We start from the raw sequence: 24,820 nt of genomic DNA, 5'->3' as shown, positions 1-24,820 counted from the left end.
CAGCTTGGTGATCTGTGGTGACCTAGAGAGGTGGAAGTGGGCTGGGGCGGCTCAAGAGGGGTGCGATATAAGTACACGTGTAGCTGACTCACTTTGGTGTACAGCAGAAACCAGCTTAGCAAGGGAAAGCAATCATCGTCCAGTGAGGGCAAAAAGAAGGAAGGAAAGAAAGCTATAAGGATATAGCGTACAGCATAGGGAGGGCGGCCAGCACCTTATGATGACTATAAACGGAGCGCAACTTTCAAAACTGAGAGTCACTGTATATATACCTGTAACTTCTGCAGCAACTGCACCTCAATGAAAGAGTAAAACTGCAAAGTAAAATATATATATATATATTATATATACACACATATATATTAATGGGTAAATGAGGGCATAGTCCACAGAAAGCGTAGATTTATCATCTTCCAACCTCCGAAATGCTTTCCTGACAAGAAGGGTTTAAACTCATTATGTCTGGAAGAGGTGAAACTAAAGCCAATGTGTGGAAGAAAAAGAGAGAGAATCTAGAACCAGAAACAGAATGAGCAGGTAGAACTGTCCACAGATAGAAGCTCACAGGGCAACCAGAGGAACACATGGAATGGTGTTCAGTAGAGGACACTCCAGTGTCTAGTGGGTATTAGAGCAGATGCAACCTAGATAATTTCCAAATCTCAGTCTATGTGTCTCTTCTCTTCACAGAAATTTCCAAATGTAGACCACAGTTAATTTAATTTAGAAGCACCAGCTCATGGCTCAGCTCCCAAAAATGCAGGATGTCCGAGAAGAGTCAGCCAGGTACAAGATTTCTCAAAAACAACTTCTATACGTTTGCCCAGAAAGATAAACCTAACTTCGACCAGAGAGACAACATCTGTTCTTCAATTCTGAGGTTTATGTTTTCCCATTTCATTCTCAACCTCAGATCTCCAGTCTATGTGGATTCATGGCCAAGAATAATCTCACCATAGTAACTGAGTTCATCCTCATGGCCTTTCCTGACTATCCTGAGTTGGAGATCCCCCTCTTCGTGGCGTTTCTGAGTTTCTATCTGGTCACCCTTCTGGGGAACCTGGGCATGATCATTCTGATTCAGGAGGATGTCCGGCTCCACACCCCAATGTACTTCTTCCTGAGCCACCTCTCCCTGCTGGACACCTGCTACACCTCGGTCATCACCCCTCAGGCCCTGGCCACCCTGGCCGCAGGCAGGACAGTCATCTCCTATGGGCAGTGTGCAGCCCAGTTCTTCTTCTTCACCATCTTTGCAGGCACGGAGTGTTTCCTGCTGTCGGTGATGGCCCTCGATCGCTACGTGGCTGTCAGCAGCCCGCTGCTCTACACTGAGGCCATGCCTCCCAGGATCTGCTGGGCGCTGGTGCTCGGAGCCTACGTCTGTGGGCTAACAGGGTCCATCCTGCGTACCTCCTGCACATTCACCCTCTCCTTCTGTGACGACAATCAGATCAACTTCTTCTTCTGTGACCTCCCACCCCTGCTGAAGCTGGCGTGCAGTGACACAAAAGATGCAGAGATTGTCATTGTCTTTTTTGGCAACTTTGTGATTTTGGTCAATGCCCTGGTCATCCTGATTTCCTACCTGCTTATCATCAAGGCCGTTTTGAAGGTCAGCTCTTCAGGGGGCAGGGCTAAGGCTTTCTCCACGTGTGCCTCTCACCTCACTGCTGTGGCTCTGTTCTTCGGGACCCTTGCCTTCATGTATCTGCGGAGTGCTTCAGGCACATCCCTAGAGGAAGACAAGGCGGTGTCTGTCGTCTACACTGTGGTCATCCCCATGCTGAACCCTCTGATCTACAGCCTGAGAAACGCAGATGTGAGAGCAGCCTTCAGAAAGGTCGCTGGCAGGTTCCAGGTGTCCCAGAGCATGTAGACCTGGGTGAAAGGCTCTCTCGGTCCATTTTGTTCCCCATATCAACCTGTCCTAACAGGCACCAGAAATATATGCAAACTGCCTCCTCAGAGAGACAGTAATTACACAGGCACACGTGAAAAACTGCAAATCAGCAGCAACACGGATGGACCCGGAGATTATCATCCTCAGTGAATTAAGTCAGAAAAAGAAAGACAAACACCATGCTATTTCACCTGTTCAGTGCAGTTCAGTCGCTCAGTCGTGTCCTACTCTTTGCAGCCTCGTGGTCTGCAGCTCACCAGGCTTCCCTGTCCTTCACCAACTCCCGGGGCTCACTCAAACTCAAGTCCATTGAGTCAGTGATGCCATCCAACCGTCTCATCCTCTGTCGTCCCCTTCTCCTCCTGCCCTCAATCTTTCCCAATATCAGAGTCTTTTCAAATGAGTCAGTTCTTCACATCAGGTGGCCAAAGTATTGGAGTTTCAGCTTTATCATCAATCCTTCCAATGAATATTCAGGACCAATCTCCTTTAGGATGGACCAGTTGGATCTCCTTGCAGTCCAAAGACTCTCAAGAATCTTCTCCAACACCACAGTTCAAAAGCGTCAGTTCTTTGGTGCTCAGCTTTCCTTATGGTCCAACTCTCACATCCATACATGACTACCGGAAAAACCACAGCTTTGACTAGATGGACTTTTGTTGGCAGAGTAATGTCTCTGCTTTTTAATATGCTGTCTAGTTTGGTTATAGCTTTTCTGCCAAGGAGCAAGCATCTTAATTTCATGGCTGCAGTCACCACCTGCAGTGACTTTGGAGCCCAAAAATATAAAGTCTCTCACTGTTTCCATTATTTCCCCATCTATTTGCCATGAAGTGATGGGACCGGATGCCATGATCTGAGGAGAGTTTGGGGGATAATTGATACACGTATACGTAGGACTGAATCCCTGCATCATTCAGCTAAAACCATCACAACACTGTTAATCGGCTATACTCCAATACAAAATAAAAAGTTTTTTTTTTAAAAAAGCTAGCCTTTTTTTAATGCAGAAGTGACTGATTCCCTCAGTAAGTGGGGAGTGTTGTGTAAGACAAACTGAGTCTCTGCCCAGACTTGCAGAACGCCATGTGGATACCGAGAGGGAAGGTGAAATGGATCGGGGGATTGAGGTCGGCATACGGGCACTACTGATATTGTGCATAAAATACGTAGCTAATGAGGACCAAGCGTGCAGCAGTGACAGCTCTACGCAATGCTCTGCTCTGCAGGGACCTAAACGGGAAGGATGTAGCCGATTCACCTTGCGGTACAGCAGAAACCAACACTTTATTGTAAAGCAACTATACCTCAGCATTTAAAAAGTGAGTCTCTAAATGGTCACGGGAAGGGAGTGGTTAAGAAACGAGCCTTCCTCCTCACATCCTAGATTCTCAACTCTTCGAGGGTCTCTCCTCCTGGTTCACACCAGAACAATGGAGTTTGCAAACCTGCAAACCGCCTTCCCACTTAATCCCTCAGTCTGTTTCCTGCTTTAACGTTACTGCGATGCCTTCAAGATGAATTGAGCCTCTGGGAGTGTTTCCTCAAGGACCAGGTCCTTCGTTTCTGAAGGATATGGAGCATGGCCTCCCCTCCCGACTCACATTGCCCGCCTCATACACGGTTCTCCCCACCACGCATCCCGTTTCCAGGAAGAGCAAGGTCAGAGAGCAAAGGAAAAGGCTGCATCGCATATTATCTTCTCTAGCAAAAGATCTGGTAAGAGGGGAAAGCTACTGTAAGTCCTCCACAAGACTGAGAAACCCGTCAGGGCAGAGCCTGTTTTCTGCAGGCTGAACTCGTCCCCAAGTCCAGAGCTTGAACCAGAGGAGTGCTCAGTAATTGCCTTTGAACCCGTTTTTAGGGACATGCATGGTCTCATCTGAGCCTCATGGAAGTGGCAAATACAGAAGCCACGGTTACACAGAAGATCCCCACTTTGCAGTTAAGAAAGCACTCTCTCACAGTCCCTTTGGGCCTTTGCTCAAAGTCCTTTTGTTCAGTTTATATCCATAGACGAAGGCGTGACTCTCAGAAGCAGGCTTGTATTCGGATTCCAGCTCTACCCCTAACTCACTGTGACAACTGGGATAAGTGCTTTAATGTCTCAAATCCTAAATTTCCTCGAGTCTAAAACAAATGTAACAACTTTTAACTCAAGAGCATATTGCAAAAATTAAATAAAGTGATGAAAAAGAAATCCAGCACCAATCAGTTGCTCAGTATATACTGTTCTCTTCCCTTCTCTTTCGTTCACTTTCTGATGTCAACCCTGGCCCTTGCCACAGTTCCACAGCCACGAGCAAATATTAAATAGATCATGAGCAAATGAAAAGGCAAGACAATGAACACAGAAAGATGAATAACATTCCTTTTCAACTAAGAAGTAAATGAATATGGATGTTTAATTTGAGGGTGGGGTAGGAGCAGTGAGTGTGTTTATTTGCATCCCACATACTCAAGGGCAACCCAAGGATGTCCTTTTTATTGAATGTATTGCTGTGTGCCGGATGAATCCCTCTAACCAGTCTGGACTTTATGAGAAGTTGATCCTCCGTGCTCCTCCACATGGGAACAGCTGTTTTATTGAGATGGGCTGCCCCCCTGCCTGCAGCTGTTCTGTTCAGGTCAGCACCTGACATGGATAGAAACTTTTCACTGGGCGTCGTGAAGCTCAGCATACGGGTGATCAAGCGTAGGAGACCAGACTGACCCAATGTAGAGAAGTTAAGGGGGGAGCGACGACGAAGCAGTTATTCCAAGAGAATCCACATTTAGGTCACCGCAGAGCATTAAGTAAGTTCCCTTTTCTGTACGATCTCATTAGTTATCTGTTTTACGTCACTGTCGTTTAGTCACTGAGTCATGTCTGACTCTTTGTGACCCCATGGACTGTAGACCGCCAGGCTCCTCTGTCCATGGGATTTTCCAGGCAAGAATACTGGAGTGGGTTTCCATTTCCTCCTCCAGGGATGTATTTTATATATAGTACCAGTATGTATATATGTCAATCCCAGTCTCCTAATTCAGCCCATCCCCGTCTTTCCCCTTGGTAGGTATCCATACATTTGTTCTGTATGTCTGGGAAGGAAATCAAAAAAGAGAGGGCATATATGCACATATAAAGTGTGTGTGTGTGTGTGTGTGTGTATATATATATAGCTGATTCACTTTGCTCTATAGCAGAAACTAACGCAACATTCATGCATTGGAGAAGGAAATGGCAACCCACTCCAGTGTTCTTCTTGCCTGGAGAATCCCAGGGACAGCGGAGCCTGGTGGGCTGCCATCTCTGGGATAACACAGAGTCGGACACAACTGAAGCGACTTAGCAGCAGCAGCAACCGCAACACAACATTGTAAAGCAACTACACCCCAATAAAAAAAAATTTTTTTAAAGACCCTGTAACAAAAGACTAAGGAAGCGCCGGGACAGCTCCCGTTCCCTACTTTCCTTGCCCTGAAGCCAGCCACAGTCATGTTCTTGCTTCCTCAGGACACAGCGGGTTCCTGCAACAAACTCCCCTTTGGGGACTAGAGCGTGGTCATCAGGATCCACGGGCGCCATCCTCCCAGAACGCTAACAGAAAGCAGCTCTTCCGCGTGTTGCAGCAGGGTTGCCCTCGTTGACACTCATTTCATCCACACTCTTTGAATAAACAAAGGACTGAGTCTCAGCGTGAGACTGAGTGTGAGGGAATAGTGTAAACGAAGAGCGTGTCTATACTTCCGTCATTCCCCCACTACAGGAGAAACCGCCCTACTCGTCGCCGTCTGCTTAGGTAACTCCGGTTCTGGCGCTTGACTTTGCCCTTCCGGTGATCAGACTAAACCAGCCCCTGGCGCAGATTTCATCAGTCCGTGAACAGAGTGGAGGACCGTGAGGTGCTCTAGACTCGTACAATGGTGATTACTAAGCAGGGGCAATAAACGTCTCTCCGCCTTGAGGATTTAAACTGAAAAATACGGGGAAAGACTACGTTAGCTACGAAATGAGACTCACAGATGATGATAAGATACGGAGAGAAGGGCTGAGTCAGGCTTACGGGCAGATGGAGAGGAAATGAGCAAATGTCAGATGCTGAGAAAGCAGCCAGAGAGACCAGTCCCTGGTGCTACCTGAGATCTTTCCGAGTCCCGAATTGTGTTCCAGACTGAGTTCTAGCATCGCCAGTAACTCCCTCAAGAAATCCTTGTCTCCCTCCTGGAGCATAAACATCTTAACCATAGACCCTTATTCTATAGAAAATCTGAGTGGTCTCTTTTACAATCTAAATAACCTAATAACTCATTGTCCTGACTCCTAATAAAATATTAAATTATTACAGCTAAGAGTTATGCCTATTATATGCAAAACACAAGTCTAAAAACTTTTAGATGTCTTTAACAACCCTGTGACGCCTTAGCAGCCCTACAATGTCAGTGCAGTTATTATCCCCACAGAGGGGTGAGGCACACGCTAGTAAAGTAATGCTCACAATTCTCCAAGCCAAAAAAAAAAAAAAAAATTCTCCAAGCCAGGCTTCAGCAATGCGTGAACTGTGAACTCCCTGAAGTTCAACCTGGTTTTAGAAAAGGCAGAGGAACCAGAGATCAAATTGCCAACATCCGTTGGATCATGGAAAAAGCAAGAGAGGTCCAAAAAAACATCTATTTCTGCTTTATTGACGATGCCAAAGCCTTTGACTGTGTGGATCACAATAAACTCTGGAAAATTCTGAAAGAGATGGGAATACCAGACCACCTAACCTGCCTCTTGAGAAATCTGTATGCAGGTCAGGAAGCAACAGTTAGAACTGGACATGGAACAACAGACTGGTTCCAAATAGGAAAAGGAGTACGTCAAGGCTGTATATTGTCACCCTGCTTATTTAACTTATATGCAGAGTACATCATGAGAAACGCTGGGCTAGAGGAAGCACAAGCTGGAATCAAGATTGCCAGGAGAAATATCAGTAACCTCAGATATGCAGATGACACCACCCTTATGGCAGAAAGTGAAGAGGAGCTAAAGAGCCTCTTGATGAAAGTGAAAGAGGAGAGTGAAAAAGTTGGCTTCAACCTCAACATTCAGAAAACGAAGATCATGGCATCTGGTCCCATCACTTCATGGCAAATAGATGGGGAAACAGTGGAAACAGTGTCACACTTTATTTTTTTTTTTGAGCCCCAAAATCACTGCAGATGGTGACTGCAGCCATGAAATTAAAAGACGCTTACTCCTTGGAAGGAAAGTTATGACCAAACTAGATAGCATATTCAAAAGCAGAGATATTACTTTGCCAACAAAGGTCCGTCTAGTGAAGGCTATGGTTTTTCCTGTGGTCATGTATGGATGTGAGAGTTGGACCGTGAAGAAAGCTAAGTGCTGAAGAATTGATGCTTTTGAACTGTGGTGTTGGAGAAGACTCTTGAGAGTCCCTTGGACTGCAAGGAGATCCAACCAGTCCATTCTGAAGGAGATCAGTCCTGGGTGTTCATTGGAGGCACTGATGCTAAAGCTGAAACTCCAATATTTTGGCCACCTCAGGCAAAGAGTTGACTCATTGGAAAAGACCCTGATGCTGGGAGGGATTAGGGGCTGGAGGAGAAGGGGACAACAGAGGATGAGATGGCTGGATGGCATCACTGACTTGATGGACGTGAGTTTGAGTGAACTCTGGGAGTCGGTGATGGACAGGGAGGCCTGGCGTGCTGTGATTCACGGGGTCTCAAAGAGTCGGACCCGACTGAGCAACTGAACTGAACTGAATTGAGGGGTGAGGTGGGCTTCCCTGATAGCTCAGTTGGTAAAGAATCGGCCTGCAATGCAGGAGACCCCAGTTCGATTCCTGGGTTGGGAAGACCCCCTGGAAAAGGGAAAGGCTACCCAAGCTAGTATTCTGGCCTGGAGAATTCCATGGACTACAGCCCATGGGGTTGCAAAGAGTCGGACACGACTGAGTGACTTTCACTTTCACTTTTCCTAGGGGTGAGGAAACTAAGACATCGAGAAGTTAAGCTGTCCAAGGTCACAGAAGCAAGGTTCTTGATTTGAGCTCAGAGGATCTGGCTCCAGAAACTTGGCTCTTATTTACCAGTTTATGTCACCTTTGTACAACAATTTATGAACAATTGTGCCTTCTCTGGTGCAGAATCACTTAAGGGAAAGTAGCCCACAAGTCACTTTGCAGTACCCCCGAAACTAGCACAACACTGTGAGTCACTGACGCGTGTGCTCAGTAACGTCCAGCTTTCTGCAACCCCAGGGACTGCAGCCCACAACGCTTCTCTGTCCATGGGATTTCCCAGGCAGAAGTGCTGGAGTGGGTTACCATTTCCTTCTCCGAGGGATCTCCCCAACCCAGAGGTCAAGGTTGCACCTTCTGCGTTGGCAGGTGGATTCTTTACCACTGAGCCAGCTGGGAAACCCAATGATACTCCAATACAAAATAAAAATTAAATTAAAAATAATAAATAAATTTCTCCCAACAACAACAAAAAGGACTTACTCATTAGGCTCTTTCTCCAAGAATCATAGAAGATGGTTTTCCTGCTTGGGAACTTGGGAGTCATCTAAAGGGCCATTCAAAAGTCAGTCAGGGACAATCCAAAGGTCAACAGGTCAGAGAAGATAAGATAAATAAAATTTTAAAATGTATTTAACAAGGAGAGAAACTTACTTAGCCTAAATGCCTATACACCTGCAAGTTCTTGGCTAAACAGCTGGGTAGAAAATGAAAGAGATTGTATAGAAGAGTCATTCAACAAAAAATTTATTCAGTGCCTACACTGACACTATTATCCGTGATGGCGAAGATGGGACCAGGGCACTTAAGTCAGCTTCAGCTGGAAGTCTTGTCCCAGACAAGACAGCTCTGCTGATGCTTGAGAGGCTGAAAGCAACAGCGATTTCTCAGATCCACCAATCCACTGAGCTGTGTCCAAGCTCCCTACATTCAATCCCCCTGGAATGAAAGGAGCGAGAGAATGCTTCCTTCCCAACGTTTCCTGCAGACCTCCGAGAAGAAATGGTCTGCACAAGCCTTCTCACCAGCCCACCTCCCCATTATCATTCCACAAGACTATTCATTGCCCTCACTCAGGTCTCTGCTGGAATGTTGCCTCATTTGAGAGAAAGCCATCTTGACCACGATATTAGAACAAGAGCTCCCTTGCTGCGCTCTCTCCCCCCTGCCCTGCTACTTTACTCTTCAGGACACGACAAGGCCTGCTCTCTATTTGCCTGCTTGTTTTTCACCCCCACCTCCGGTAGAATGTAAGTTCCATGGAAGCGAGAACTATCCATTATTTTTAGTGAGCTTCCTGAATCACAGTAGGTGCTCAATAAAGACTTATGGAAAAGCAGAAAGATTTAAATGAATAGGATTTCCATTTCTGGCAAGACGGTGGCCTAGGATTTTCTGACCAAACCGGCCTTGAAACATGTAAAGAGATGAAACAAAGGCACCTAGAAAGATAAACAAGTGAAAGAAACTAAGAAACCAAGGGCTAAACATCCAAGGCAAAAAAAAAGAACCACAAGAAGTAAGCAGAGTACTGAAGCTCTGTTTGCCATCTGTAGCATCTCCCCATGAGGATGTGTTAGTTGTCTATTATTGTTAAGTTGGCAGCTTAAAGCTGCAAACGTTTCCTGTCTCCATTTTTATAGGGTCAGGAATCCAGGCACCAGTTGGTTGGGACTCTCCCTCAGGGTCTCTCACAAAGCAGTGATTAGCGTGTTGGCCTCAGGGTCTCTCGTAAAGCAGTGATTAGCATGTTGGCCTCGGGGTCTCTTGCAAAGCAGTGATTAATACCTCGGCCAGGGCTGCAGGTTAAGGCAGGGCTGTTGGCGAGACTGGCATCCTTCCCCACTGGTAGCCAAACATGCCAGTTCCTTGCAACATGGACCTCCCCATGGGGCAGCTCATGACATGACAGCTGACTTCTCAGAGAGAATAGCTCGAAACAGGCACCCGCATTTTTTTGAAACTTAATAATCTCAAAAGTAACGCCCCATCACACTTTATTTACTGAGTGAGTGAGTCACTAAATCCAGGCCATTCTCAAAAGAGTAAATCACTCAAAGACATGCATACCAGATGGCAGGGATCACCGGGGGCCACTTTGGGGGTTGCTTACCTCATCGCGCCCTCTGACCCCCAGATTCATGTTATCCAGCTAGGACTGGTGAAGCAATTAGCCTCTTAGCCAGCCTCCTTTGCAGCTAAGTATGGACACGCAGCTTAGCCAATAGAATGTTTGAATAAATGGTGCAGACCATCCCAGCAAGCCCTGCTTCCTGCCATCCTGCTAGCCTGAGGCCAGTGAAGACTGTGACCTGGGAAGCCGCCAGCTGAAGGTCAAAGAGCCACAGGATGACTCACTACTTGAAGGCTTTTTATTCTTCTGATCCAACACAACATTGAAAAAACAACTATACTCCGATATAAATTTTTTTAATGTTTTAAATTAAATAAGTTGAAGAACTGAACACTTCTCCCACAGAATATTTTAGAAGGCAGATGTTTAAACTTAAGAAGGTCTAATGCTCAGAACTCGACTACAATAGCGAATGGGAAAATAACCCAGGTGTGGCTCACTGAGACCTGAGAACATCCATATGGGGTTTAGCCAGCTTTCCCAGAGGTGGTAAGACTCCAGCTGGGTCTCAAAGGAAGCAGAATCCCTGAGCAGAACAGACTGACGGGCGAGACCACCCTGATCGAGTGCAGCGCGGTTTCGGTGGTCCTAGGCGCCTCCCCCGCCTTAGCTACCTCGGTGATCATTTCCGATCAGCCTTCACAGCCCTCAGCAGGCAGCTGAGAAGCCGTGCGGCCGCAGATGAGACATGCCCCCTCCCCGACCGGGTCTGCTTCCTCATCTGCGGCGCGTCAGAGCAGGCCTGGGTCGACTCCGTTTCCTGCCAGCCCCGGCGGACGTGGCTCGGAGGTGACATTGCTCTTTCCCTGAAGGGCTCACGGAGGAAGGAGCATGCGAAACGGTGGCATCCAAGACTGCTCTGCTGCTTACCCTCCTGAGCTTTGAATCCTTAGCCCCATGGTTTTCTTACCCACGGAGAGAAAGAGGAGGCTATAATGACATCCGTGAGTCAGCGCCGACTCAAGGGAGCTGACTTCTCCTGGAAACACGGAGCCCTGCCCCGCTCGTTTTGTGATTTGCAGTCAAGTCTCGGCCCATGCAACCCCCGCTGAAGGCAGGCAACTTATCACAGTGAATCGTATAGAAAAAAGAACCCCGTTTACATTTAGCACCATCTTAGGTGACACCCAGGGGCTCCCCGGGTGGCGCTAGTGGTAAAGAACCCGCCCCCCCAGTGCAGGGGCAGTAAGAGGTGTGGCTCAGCCCCTGGAGGTGGGCATGGCACCCACTCCAGGACTCTTGCCTGGAGAACCCCACGGACAGAGGAGCCTGGAGGGCTACAGCCCATGGGGTTGCAAAGAGTCAGACAGGACTAAAGCGACTTACACACACACACACACACACGCACACACACACGCACGTGATACCTATAAGGGGTTAAAACCACCAAAGAATTCAGTAGGATCAGAAAACTCAATGATTCAGAAACAAGACCATCTGAACTGGGTTGTCTGAGCAAGAAAGCAAAACAGTCAGACACCGGGAAGGCCTGGGGGTTGCAAGCTTTGAATGTTGCCCAGGAACTCTGGATAAAACTGGGCTCACAGCCTGGTCTTGCTACCTGCTGGGAGTGTATTCAAAAGCGGGTTTCGGCAAAATGTAATATCAGCCCGAGGAAGATTAGGTAATTGCATTTTCTGTGACTTTCAGATCACCACAGCAGCAGTCTCTTTGGATCTGCTCAGAAAACAGGAAATATCACAGTGCTTCATAGAATTCCCTCACAAAAGCAAAAGGACGAGCTCTTTCCCCATGAGGCAGGGTAAATCCTGCACCTATGTTGGGAGATGAGATATATTCCAGAGAATGTTAAGTATCCAAATGTTTGAAAACAATTTAAATTTTTCTGTGACCTCTCAGACAGGTTATCTTGTCAAGGCTTAATTCTATCTCCTGTGAAGCAGACACAGGATTACATTCTTTACTGATGGCTGCAGCAGTTGGCACCAAGTATGTCCAGCGCAGGGAACAATAGTTGGCATAGAGATATTATTACTCCCCTAACACCCACATGGTTGAATAACTAGGTATTCAGAGCACGTACCAAGGCTAGGTCCCATCCCTTTGAGGAGGCTGTTTCAGCTGGTGAGGTCAGAAAGACCTTCTTTCAGGAGAAGCTTTTGAAAAGATCATGTAGAACCGGTCAGAACGGCTGACCAAAACCAAATAGCCTACAAACAATAAATGCTGGAGAGAAGGTGCAGAAAAAGGAACACTCTTACACCATTGGTGGGAATACAAACTGCTACAACCACTATGGAGAACAGTGTGGAGATTCCCTGAAAAAATTAGGAATAAAACTACCATGCTACCCAGAAATCCCACTGCTGGGCATACACCCAGAGGAAACCAAAATTGAAAAAGACACGTGTGCCCCAATGTCCATGCAGCACTGTTTACAACAGCTAGGACATGGAAGCCACCTAGGTGTCCACTGGCAGATGAGTGGATACGGAAGCTGTGGAACATACACACAACGTAATATTACTCAGCCATGAAAAGGGACACACTGAGTCAGTTCTAATGCGGGGAAGAACCTAGAGCCTGTTATACAGAGTGAAGGAAGTCAGAAAGAGAATGACAGATACTGTGTATTAACACATATATATGGGATCTCGAAGGATGGTTGTGATGGTCCCAAGTGCAAGGCAGCAAGGGAGACACAGACATAAAGAACAGACTTTTGGGCTCAGCGGGAGGAGGCGAGGGCGGGGTGACTGGGAAGAATGGCATTGGGACATTCACATTGCCATAAGTCAAACAGAGCCAGTGGGGGCTGATGGCTGACACAGGGAACCCGGAGCCAGTGCTGTGACGAGCTGGGGGGGGCGGATGGGGAGGTGGGGGGAGGCGGGTTCAGGAGGGGGAGACACACGCATGCCTGTGGCTGATTCACACTGATGTGGGGCCAAAACCATCACAAAATTGTAAAGGAATCATCCCCCAATTAAAAACAAAAAAAGGTGATGTGGAAATGGATGTTTCAGAGAGGGAGGCAACCACTGGGGAACCTCGAGACCTGGCCTCTGAGGGTCCCCACTCTGCTGTCGCAATCCTCCCAGCCCTGGGGCTCCAGCCCGGACCTGCCAGCTCCGGTTTGCTGTCTCACGACCCAGTGGCCTGTCCTGAGGCGCCACCTAAGATGCCCCACCGAGACCAGCTTGGGAGGAAATGTTTTCCAGCACGCCAGGGAAAGGTTACTTCTTGTCTGAGCTTCAGTGTTCTCTTCTGCCAAATGAGAAGAACATAGTGGAGCAGAGGGTCATCTTTCTTTAACGTCAGAACCCCCTTTCCAAACAAAATGAAATAAAGTACCTGTTTACCAACGTGACAAGAAACGCCACTTTGTTTGAACCTTACCCGCTCAGCCTCCTGCTTACTTCCCCGGCTGTGTCCCGCGCGGCTTCCCCACAAAGACCGAGGCCTCTGAGGAGCAGAGGGGGGACATCACAGAACCGCGTGCCAAGGTCCTTTCTGACTCCAGCATCTGTGTGTTTATAAAGTCCAGGAGTTCTGCTAAGGGTCATGGTTACTCCCACCAACTGCAGAAGAGCATGTAAGCCCACCCTGATGGCCATGGGCACAGAGACCCCCAAACCCTGGAGAGAAAGAGAAACCAGTCACCCAGACACTCTCCCAACACAAGGTCACATACAAATATCAGACATCGGACAGACGTGGACCCAGAAACCGGAAGTCGACTGCTGATAGCTGCGTTTCAAGGGAAGTTCTCTCTGTCACGTTTCCCAGTGGAGACGACGTCTTGGACAGATGCAAGTTTTAGCTACCACCCTCCAAAGAACATTGCCAGATGAACGTTTCTCTTTAGGTCAATGAGGGCCTACTGAAGGCACCAATGAAGGTGCCTGTTCTCAGGCTGTGTTAACTAAGTTATTCAAATGCTGTGGGACGCAACAAGCGCTGGACGGAAAGGTTCTGCTGGCTGCGTGTTCACTGGGTGTCTGACTCTTTGCAACACTGGGCTGTAGCCCTCCAGGCTCCTCTGTCCATAGGATTTTCCAGGCAAGACTACTGGAGCAGGTTGCCATTTTCTTCTCCAGGGCATCTTCCCAGCATAGGGATCGAACCCTTGCCTCTTGCATCTCCTGCATTGCAGGCAGCTACTTTACCAATGAGCCACCTGGGAAGCCAAAAGATTATGCCCACTCTGGAAAAAAGATGGTGGACTAGCCAGTCCAAATCCGACTAAGCAGTGGGCTATTGCTGTGTCTACAAAGCATGTGATTGTTTAGAAATCTGAATTTGCTAGCTATTTAGTCCAAATACTGAAATTTTCAAAGTAATCTTTTAAATGCTTCAAAGAAACTTACATTTCTAATCTTATGATTCAGAGACAAGCGTAGCGAAAAGAGTTGGAGGACATTTAGTTAAGCGTGTCCTAAAGCATGGGTTCCATGTCTTTAAACTTTCATCTCTATGGAAAGAAGGAGAAAAGGGGTGTGTGGCTAAATAAGGATAAAGAATGCTGCTTTGGAATAAGGATTTATAGAGTCTTGGAACAGAATAATAGATGTGAGTGCAAACTCAGGATGTCTATACCAATAAGTTCCAAGCTGAGTTTTCAAGACTTGGGTCTCAAAAAGATACCAAAATGCCAGCATCTTCCACAATCCAGGTGAAGGCATGAAGCTCTATTTTGTACCACATAACTGACCCTTTGGACACAACAGACAGTTAACATGTAGGCTGGCTATATGATTTCAACTTTTTAACTTTTGGACTGGCTCTCAAAAAGGCAGCTGGATACATCAAATTCTCTTTTTAAAGTATTTGAACTAAAAAAAAAAAAAAAGCCATGAAAAAAAATTTTCAGTTTTTCAATAAGATGATGGACCTCCAGGGGGTGAATAGCCACACCCACGTGTAAGTTATGAGGAGTAAAAAAGAGAAAAGTGATGTGAAACACTCCACAGAAGGACAGAAATAAACAGAAGATAGGAACACAGAAAAATCACAGTAGTAGCAGTGCTCTGGAGGAAAGGCACTTACGATCGATACTCAAGCTTACTGCCAATCAACAGATTTGATACGGTAATTACCAGAAACTTGGAGGGCCTGGCAGTCTGAGATACTAGGAATTTGACTTTGCCTTAGGAGCCTTGAAATTCTCAGGATCAAAACTGGCAGACAGCCCAAAATGTTTTATGGAAGTTCTTTGGCTGGTGAGAACCCCTAGTTCACAAACAAGTCTTCAACCCTGACTCCAACCAGCCTCCCGCTGAGTCTCCGGGTGATGGAGAAGCCTCCACCCCCACCCCCCTAGAGGCTTCATTCCAGAGTGCAGAGCCTGAAACAATGAGTACTAACAAAGAACCCATTTTCACCCCTAGAAAGTGAAGAATCAACCTGACTTCTATTAACCCCCTTCCTGTGAGCTACCTCTAGACTACAGAAGCTAAAGATTAAAGGAGACGGATGGTGGTTAAGAAGGACCAGTGTAGGTAATGAAAGAAGCAGTGCCCTGGGGTCGTGACACCATAGCTTAAGCTCCGGCTTCGCACTTGCAATTTATCCTTTGACAAGCCACTTTAACTTTCTGACCCTCAGCCTACACATTTCAAGAGGGAAAATTCATAACGGCTATTTCAGGATTATTGAGAGAAATCAGTCAATTAATGTGGAAACGTCCAACACAGAATGAGAGCCTCATAAATCTAATGATTTTCACAGAATTGCTTTCTCTCAAGGCCCCTCCCAAAAGAGATCCGAGACAGATGATAACCGTGTTCATAGCAGAACAAAAATAAATTATGAAAGGGCTCACCGGGAATTGCTGAAATGACTGGAAATGTTTGACTTGAAGAATAAGAGACGAGATAAGAGTGGGCATGATCGCTCCGTCTTGGGAGAGAGGGGGCTTGCTCAACATGCAGAATCAAGCGTAATACTAATGTGGAAAACTTAACCTTAAACTCAGTCGCTCAGTCGTGTCTAGCTCTTTGCAACCTGGTGGACTGTAGCCTGCCAGGCTTCTCTGTCCATGGGGTCTCCCGGGCAAGAATACTGGAGGGGGTTGCCTTTCCTCCTCCAGGGGATCTTCCGGACCCAGGGATCAAACCTGCATCTCCTGCATCGGCAGATTATCACCCCTGTGCCAGCTGGGAAACCCAGTACTAATGTGTAGAAGATGCAGAAAGGGCAATGCGGCCTTCCCAACAGGAAGAATTTTCCGAAGGTAGGCTGCCCAGAAAGTCCCCATCTGGCAACAGAGGGCCCTGCGTCTGACCACAGAGGACTCGGCGCCTGGCCACCCTGGAGGCACCTTTCTCATCACAGTCTACGTCCTGCTGGGAGTTGTCAGGGCCCAACTCTGGAATCCAGGTAAGGCGCCCTGGTGCACACCTGGGCTGCGTGACAGTCTGCTGGGGATGTCCTAGGAAAGGCTGGGCTGCGCGACAGTCTGCTGGGGATAGTCTAGGAAAGGGAGACTCCAGACTGGCCCCTCCAGTCTTGATAGTCTAGGGCTCTCTGGTCTTAGACAGACAACAAGCAAGTGTTGTCTTAGACCTTAGACAGCAAGCAAGTGAACCTGAGGAAATGCCTACCCCAAGTCCATTTTCCAGAAGGATGCACAGGTAGGTAAGCACGCTCCATAGTAACCGCCAGCTGTAGATTCTTTTGTTGCTATTAGTTATTTTTATTTATCCCTCCACTGGGTGCACCAGGTCTTTGCTACAGAACGCGGAATCTTCGATCTTTCGTGGCATGCAGAATCTTTAGTTGCACCATGTGAGAAATAGTTTCCTGGCCAGGGATTGAACCCAGGCCCCCTGCACTGGAAGCTCGGAGTCTCAGCCACTGGACCACTGGGGCAGTGCCTGCGGAGTCTTTAAATCATAACATTCTTTTCTCTCTCTGAGCAGAAGAACATAAGATTTTCATCTAACCCCTGACACGAAAGAAGACACAGGCCTGCAGGTCTGGAATCTCTAATTCCATTTTCCTTCTGAGGCCACCCAGCTGCATGGAACCTGTGGCCGAAGAGATCTCACCACAGCAACAGAGTTCATTCTGTGGGTTCACAGACCACCCCGAACTGACCATTCAGCCCTTCCTGATGTTTCGCAGTTTCTATCTAGTCACCCTTCTGGGCAATGTGGAGATGTTTATTCTAACCCCCAGGGACACCCAACTCTGCACCCCACGGACTTCTTCCTGGGCCTTCTTTCCCTGCTGGATGCCTGCTATGTCTTGGTCATCGCCCCTCCGATCCTGGCCACGCTGACCACAAGCCAAATGGTCATCTCCTATGGCCGATGTGCAGCCCAGTTCTTTTTCTTCACCGACTTTACCATCAGCTTCACCGTCCATTCACTCTCCCTGCTCACTGGGATGGCCTATGGCCGCTTTGTTGCCGTTAGTGATCCACTGAGCTAGGATGGGGCGATGTCCCTGATGCCTGTGTCTGGGGGTCATCGAGGGCCATCCTGCGTGCCGTGTGCGCCTGTACCCTCCGCTTTTGTGACAACAATCAGATCCACCTCTCCTGCCTTCTCCCACCCCTGCTAAAGCTTGTGGGACTGTCACCCTCTTTTCTGCCAAACTCACCTTCCCGGCCAGTGGCGTGATCGTCCTGGTCTCCTGCCCGCTCATCATCAGAACGATTCTGAGGGTGACGTCTGCTGGCGGGAAAGCCAAGACCTTCTCCACCTGCACCTCCCACCTCACTGCTTTTGTTCTCTGCGACACTTGCCTTCATGTGCCAGAGAAGTAACTCAGACAAAATCCCCAGAGAGCAAGACCGTGTCTTTTACACTGCAGTCTTCCCTGTGCTGGATCCTTTGACCCACAGTCTGAGGAACAAACACATAGAAGGCGCAATCAGAAGTCATTTGTATAATTCAGTTCCCAAGGGATGTAGCTTAGATAAGGGTCCTTCATCCTCACCCACAGTCTCCCCAGAGAGATAAGCATCAATAGCATCAATGCCATATGAAGCTTACCCTAAAGAATGAACACTTTCACTAGCACCTCGGAAGTGGGCAAGAACTACCAGCTCTTCAAGAAAAGCTGCAAGCTTGGTGAAATTTGTTCCTTCTGCCTCTCTTTTCTTTCCCTCTTCCTCTTTAGTCCAGCCCCCAAATTCTCAGAGTTCTAGGGCAACTCTCTGATATCACAGAGCTAAACGATAGCGTAATCCTAGTAAATTGGTCACCACATCCAACCTCCCATTCCCCAACGCAACCACGCTTGAGTCTCCGGTTACCCTTTCTTTACCCTTTTGACGCCATGCTCATTAATATCGACTTTTACTCTTTATGAACGAATTATAGCTGGGGATGATGCTAATGGGAGAATAAGGGATTTTTTTTAATGATATGGATAGCCTGCTGTTTGCTCTTTTTTTCTATTTTTTAACATTTATTTCTTTAATTGGAGGATAATTACTTTACAATATTATGATGGCTTATGCCATACATCAGTATGAATCAGCCACAGGCATTTGTGCCATATGCTCTTTATAGGGGACACTCTTTAAAGATATGGCATAGATTGGTTGAAGGCAAAAGAATGAAAAATTGTATGTCATGGAAACACTAAGATAAAGAAGCTAGGATGTCTATGTGATTATTGAACCTGAGACTTTAAGGAAAAGAACACAAGCAGAGATAAAGAAAAACAGGAATTTTTCAGAAGGACGTAACAATCATACATCTTTATGCACCCAATAACACAGCTTCAAAATACGTGAAGAAAATACATAGGTGGATATGCTAATCCTTCTCTTCAGTAATATGTAGAAAAAGTAGGTCAAAGTCAGTAAGGGCAGACAGCTGAATACCACTAACCAAATTGATCTAATTGATATACATGGAATGCCAAACATCCAAAGCCAGAAGAATCCAAATTCTGTTCAAGTTTATGTGGAACATCCACCAAAGTGGATTATATGCTGGTCAGGTCTCAGTAAATCACAAAGAAATGAAGTCAAGACAGACAAGTTCTCTTTCCACAATGAAGTAAACGAATAATGCTAATGGCGGCTGAGTCGCTAAGTCATTTGCAACACTTGAGACCCCCTGGACTGCAGCCCGCCGGGCTCCTCCGTCCACGGGATTCTCCGTCCACGGGACTCTCCAGGCCACAGGACTGGGGTGGGTTGTCATTCCCTCCTCCAGGGGATCCTCCCAACCCAGGAGTCGCACCCAGTCTCCTGCACTGCAGGCAGATTCTTTACCAACTGGGCTACAAGGGAAGCCCAATAATGTTAGAAATTAATGATTGAACGAAATTAAAGAATACACTCCTAAATAACCTGTGCAGGAAAAATAAATTAAAATGGAAATAAGCAAATATTTTAAACTGAGCACTAATAAAATAAATATGAAAATTTGGGATGGGGATGATATTAAAGCAGTGCTTAGAGTTCTAAATGGCTATACTAAGGGGGAAATGTCTTGAATCAATTATCTAAGCTTCCACTTCAAGAAGCTAGAAAAAAGAAGATCAAATTAAACCCAAAGAAAATAGAATAAAAGAAGCAGTAAAGATGAGAGAAAGATCCATGACATAAAAAATAGATGAGTGTCAATTATACCTCAACAAAGCTGTTAATAAAAATAGATTTTTAAAAACTCAACAAGAACTCAAACTTTGCTTCCTTGAAAAGATTAATAGAAGTCCCAAGTACCAGTAATATAAATTTTTAAAGGGCATTACTACAGATCCTATAGGTATCATAAAATAGAATAAGGAGATAGTATAACCAAGATTATGCCAATAAATTTGATAACAGAAAATACACAAATTCCCTAATAAACATAAGCTTCACAAACTAAAATAATAATAAAATCTGAATTATCCTACATTTGTTGAAGGAATTGGATACGTTTTAAACAACTGCCAAGACATTCCCACCTGCAATGTGGGAACTCCTGTGGCAAGAACTCCAATCTCTCCATGTGCTTTCTGACCCTTGGTACGATCAGTATAAAATTATAAGACTCCGGAGAATCATTCTCCAGTTTCTTACACCGTTAAAGATACATCTACCCTGTGTCCCAGTCATCCCTTCTCCTTGGTATGGACTCATGAGAATAAATGCCTATGTTCACCCAAAACAACTTTTATAGCAACGTCCACTGCAGCTTTATTCATAGCAACCCGACACTGAAAACAACCCGAATGTGTACAGAAGGATGGATAAATGAATTGTAGTCTATTCACACTCAGCAGTTTTTAAAGAAATGAACAATTGATGATGCACACAACAACATGGACAATCTCAAAAGAGGAAAGTTATGGTGAAGGAAAGAAGCCAGACAGAAAGGGTTCAGTTCTACGAAGTTCAGGTAGAGACACTGACCTATGCAAACGGAAAACAGCTGGTGGCTGCCTCTGGAGGAGGAGGGAAGAATGACGGTCTGGGAAGGAGCAGGGAGGATTTCCTGGGCTACGGAAGTCTGCTATAGCTTGATCTGTGCGGTGGCTGTGTGTGATCATGCCTGCTGTCAAGACCCATTGATCTGCACACTTAAAGTGCAACACTTAATGTATTTTGCTGTTGTTCAGTGGCTGCGTGTGCTTTGCTTCATTGCTCAGTCGTGTCCGACTCTTCGTGACCCCATGGACTGCAGCCCTCCAAGCTCCTCTGCCCGTGGGGATTCTCCAAGCAAAAACACTGGAGTGGGTTGCCATGCCCTTCTCCAGGGGATCTTCCCAACCCAGGGATCGAACCCAGGTCTCCGCATTGCAGGCGGATGCCTTCCCATCTGAGCCGCCAGGGGAGCCCTGTTCACTCACTGTCATGTCAGTTACTGTGTTCATATTAGACCTCAACAAAGTGCCGCTGGCGTGAAACCATAAACCTGTATTTAGCATCAGTTACCTTGAAGGAGGGAAAGGCTTTAATGCTTCAAGAAGAAAAAGAGAAAGGCAGGAAAGAAAAAGAAGAAAGGTGAAGGAAGGAAGGAGGCAGGGAGGGAGGTGGGGAGCAGGGAAGGAGGAGACGAAGGAAAAGCACATTTACAACCAAGAGGCTTCCCCGGGCGGCGGTCTTTGTTGATACCTGTCGTCCTGGCATCCTAGCCAGTGGAGCATTTGTCCCAGACGTTCCACTTTTTAACTGACAGCTTGACAGACTTCCATTTTTGAACTTCTACCTTCTACTGTGGTCAGTCTAATAGTGCGGGGAACACGTTCACAGTGAGCAGGGCTATCGCGCTGATATGTGCTTAAATCTGAAAGGCTAATCAGCCAAGTCTCGTCTCTCTTTATTTGATTCTTTCCAGAATGAAATCTCTTGTCCGAGGACAGCAAGCAAGGTGCCCCCTGCTTAAAAAAAATTTTTTTAAAAGAAAAAAGAAATCACCCAGACATAGGATCTAGAGACAGCTCATTTCTTAGGTCTAGGATGGTGTTGAGAGAAATATTCAAATCTGCTGCTCCTGGCAGCCACTGGTGTACTAGCCAACTATACTGTGGTCCATGACTCAGCACGTGATGCCAAGGTTGCCCACTAGGCTGACTCCTGGGTATAAATGACCTCCTGCTATACTGCATTAGAGAGTAGTCTGAAAGCTTTTGCCACAGCACTTTGGTCCATTTTTGTACAAGGCCAAAGTCAGGCCAATATATATTATTGTTTGGTATCATTTTCATATTTTGCAGCGAGCACTTTTGGTGGAAAAAAAACAGAAGTGCATGTTACCCAAGACAGTTAGTGATGAACATATGTTTTGCACAAAATGTTTGCCATCATTTATCAGCCACTGCAGATGTCTCAGTTCTGTCCGTGAGGATTTGAACAGTAGAAGGTGCAAATCACCTGAAGATGCATCGCCCCTTGTTTTCAAAGCCTGTGCCCGATGACAACAATTCAAATAGCAGGTGTGTCTACATTTCACTCCGCACAGCACGACTTTTCAAACTCATCGAAACTAACTTAGCTCATTTCTTTAATTTCAATGTTTTGTGTACAGAGAGAAAATAAAACAATACTTGGCAATGTCTTGTCTCCAATAGAAAATTATAATTTCACACAGTGAAATGACAATGGTTTTATGTCAGCGTCATTAAAAACTTCAAACAGAAAATCTACTCCAATAATTTGATTTTTTCCCCAATTCCTCAAAGCAAAGCTATTGAGTTATTCTGACAGATATGAAATAGCTGACAGTGCTGTGAACGCTGCTGCAAATTCCACATGAAATGTCAAGCTTGAAAACAACCCTTCCTTGTTTATGTGCTGGTAAGACAAATACAAGTTTTACTGAAGCACGAAATCATGAAAAAAAGAAAAGGATGTTCTTATTGAATTATGAAACCTATGGCACAGACTTATATTTGAAGTCAACTGTGGCGCACATAATTTAGAATCACATCCAAATGAGTTATGATGGTTTTCCCATCAAAATAGGAGCTATAGTTTTTAGCATTTACAAGTATTTTCATAGCAATACAGTTTAAAAGGGAGTACAAAATGTTTTGATCAAGATGGGATTAAATAACAAAAACAAAAACTCTCTGGCATGGCAGCTCAACATTTCTTTCCTGCTTCTTATCCACAGCATCATAGAAGTATGTAAGCCTTTGAAATGCTCCTCTTTAATCAACCTGAGTGATCTACAATAATATTGAGCTCCTTTGTTTAAATGTTCCCAAAATTTGAATTGTATTTATTTAAAATCAGTTAGAAATCTTGATCTTTAATCAAAAAATGTAAGGAATGGAGCACAAGAACCTTCAACTTTTGAAGGTTTTAGCAAGTTCCAAGCATTGAAAGCAAGTCTTGCAAACTAGAAGGCATTGAAATTGAAATTTATCCATTCCACTGAAAAGGAAAAACTAAACAAACACACAAATCAATGTACAAGATTTAATTCTGAATTTACATAATTGTGGCTTGGATTACATCGACTTGTGACAAGACTCTTTTTGGTGAAGTCCCTGATTGACTTGGAGAAATTTCTCTTCTGAACTGGAATGAAATAATAAAGTCAATCATTTTTCATTCAACATTTAAATTTGATGAAACATTCAAAAGATCATAATTTTATGATTTTTGTCTTAAGAGAAATTATCAACGAAAAGTAGGTGTTCTAACTAAAGGTCAAAAAATGCACGTGTGTACTTATTTTCACTGAAACATACAGTTCAATGTGAAAAAATAGAATTAAGAATATTCTCCATTCAGCAAAATTTTCTTAAAGCATACTAGACACCTCTATGAAGAAACAGTAGTGATTCCCTCAAAATGATTATAGTTTGCTGCAACAGCTGGATGAATCTCAGTAGTATAATGTTGAATGAAAGGAGTCAGACACAAATGACTATATACTATATGATTCCAGATACATGAAGGACAGAGGCAAACAAAGCAATCAGTGCTACTAGACCTGGGTCAGGAGGAATGATTGGAATGGCCCACAGAAGGACTTCAGGGGTTAGTGATGTCTTTGGTTTCCATCCGGTGCTGGTAACTCAGGTCTGTTCAGACTGAAAATTCATGTATGCCGTTAATTTTCCTGAGTGTTTGTTACACTTCAATGATCTTTTTTAAATACTATGGATATTACGGATATTCTTCTACATGACTATGATATTATAATACTACTGTTACCGAGTCCAAGTTCGCTCTGCTTGTCCCATGGCAGGTCAGTGAATCGGAGACCAGGTACTGAGGCAAGGAATACTTTATTTGCAAAGCCAGCAGTCGGAGAAGATGGCCGACTAATGTTTCAAAGCGGCATCTTATGAGGTCTGAATGCCAGGTTCTTTTACAGGTCAAAGATTGGGAGAGGTAAAGAAACAAAGTAAAAAGGCCACTAATCTTGCAAATATCTCCCAGAACAGCAAGCAAAAAAGGACCCTACTGGCAGCTGTCCTAACCCAGGGGTTAGTTCTTTCTCCACCGCTCTGTTCTCCATGGCACCCTCTTCCAGAGTTGTGAGAGAGCTAGTGGACCTCCCACCAGGGGCAGAGGGACAGGGGATGTGTTAATCTCTTCCTTCTGACCATTCACAGGTGGACAGGGTCCAGGGACCATTCACAGAGGGTCAGGGTTCTTTGATATAAGTTCCCTTCTGTATGATTATAATAACAAAGGCAACGAAAAGCAAGTCAAAGAAACAGTTCCAACATGGAGTTGGATTTGGTTCTTCCCTGCGATACTATCACACCTAAGAAAATGACCGATTATCCCATCACAATATTTAATGTCTTGTTCTCATTCATATTCTCCTTATTTACCCAAGAATGGGTTTTGCACTTTTTATTAGTTTTAATCCAGGTCCAATCTAAATTAAAGCCCTGCATTTGACTGCCTCATTTTCTGCCTTCTTTTAATCTCATACAGTCCTCCTTCCTTTTCCCTTGTTCCGAGACACATTGCTGTGTTATAAATATTCTACATTCTAGATTTGTCTGAGTGGTTGGAGTGGGCGGAATTCCACAATCCCCTCTCCTAGGATGAGGGCAGCCCCTGAGATACGAAGGGATAGCACTTCTGTTATGAGAGTACCAGATTTTTAAGATGTAAGAGGGTCCCCAATTAGTTGACTCTGAGTTCATCCAAACAGGCAGTTAGCCTGACCGGGTCTGACCTGATGGAGTAAGCCTCAAAGAGAAAGTGAAGTCGCTCAGTCATGTCTGACTCTTTGCGACCCAATGGACTGTAGCCCACCAGGCTCCTCTGTCCACAGAATTTCCCAGGCAAGAGTACTGGAGTAGGTTGCCATTTCCTTCTCCAGGGGATCTTCTCAACCCAGGAATTGAACCCAGATCTCCCACATTGTAGGCAGACGCTTTACCATG

General features: G+C 45.6%; 1 protein-coding gene and 1 pseudogene across 1 annotated transcript; both read left to right on the top strand.

Annotated features, from left to right (window-relative positions):
- The first annotated feature begins 934 nt into the window (after window positions 1–934).
- On the top strand, window positions 935–1,879 carry LOC138420641 (olfactory receptor 9I1-like). Its single transcript, XM_069553958.1, has one exon. It carries the CDS (start codon window positions 935–937, stop codon window positions 1,877–1,879), a length of 945 nt encoding a protein of 314 aa, XP_069410059.1.
- A 14,314-nt stretch (window positions 1,880–16,193) lies between these two features.
- On the top strand, window positions 16,194–17,780 carry LOC138420248 (olfactory receptor 9I1-like; annotated as a pseudogene).
- The last annotated feature ends 7,040 nt before the right edge of the window (window positions 17,781–24,820 follow it).

This window comes from Ovis canadensis, chromosome 15 (genome assembly GCF_042477335.2).
Source record: "Ovis canadensis isolate MfBH-ARS-UI-01 breed Bighorn chromosome 15, ARS-UI_OviCan_v2, whole genome shotgun sequence".
NCBI classification, from domain to species: domain Eukaryota; kingdom Metazoa; phylum Chordata; class Mammalia; order Artiodactyla; family Bovidae; genus Ovis; species Ovis canadensis.
Note: the sequence above shows the minus strand (reverse complement) of the source record. Positions and strands in the feature narration are given on the sequence as shown.

Bases quoted from the DNA above. Each gene is read 5' to 3' on its own strand.
- LOC138420641 (XM_069553958.1), top strand. From the start codon at position 935: ATGGCCAAGAATAATCTCACCATAGTAACTGAGTTCATCCTCATGGCC.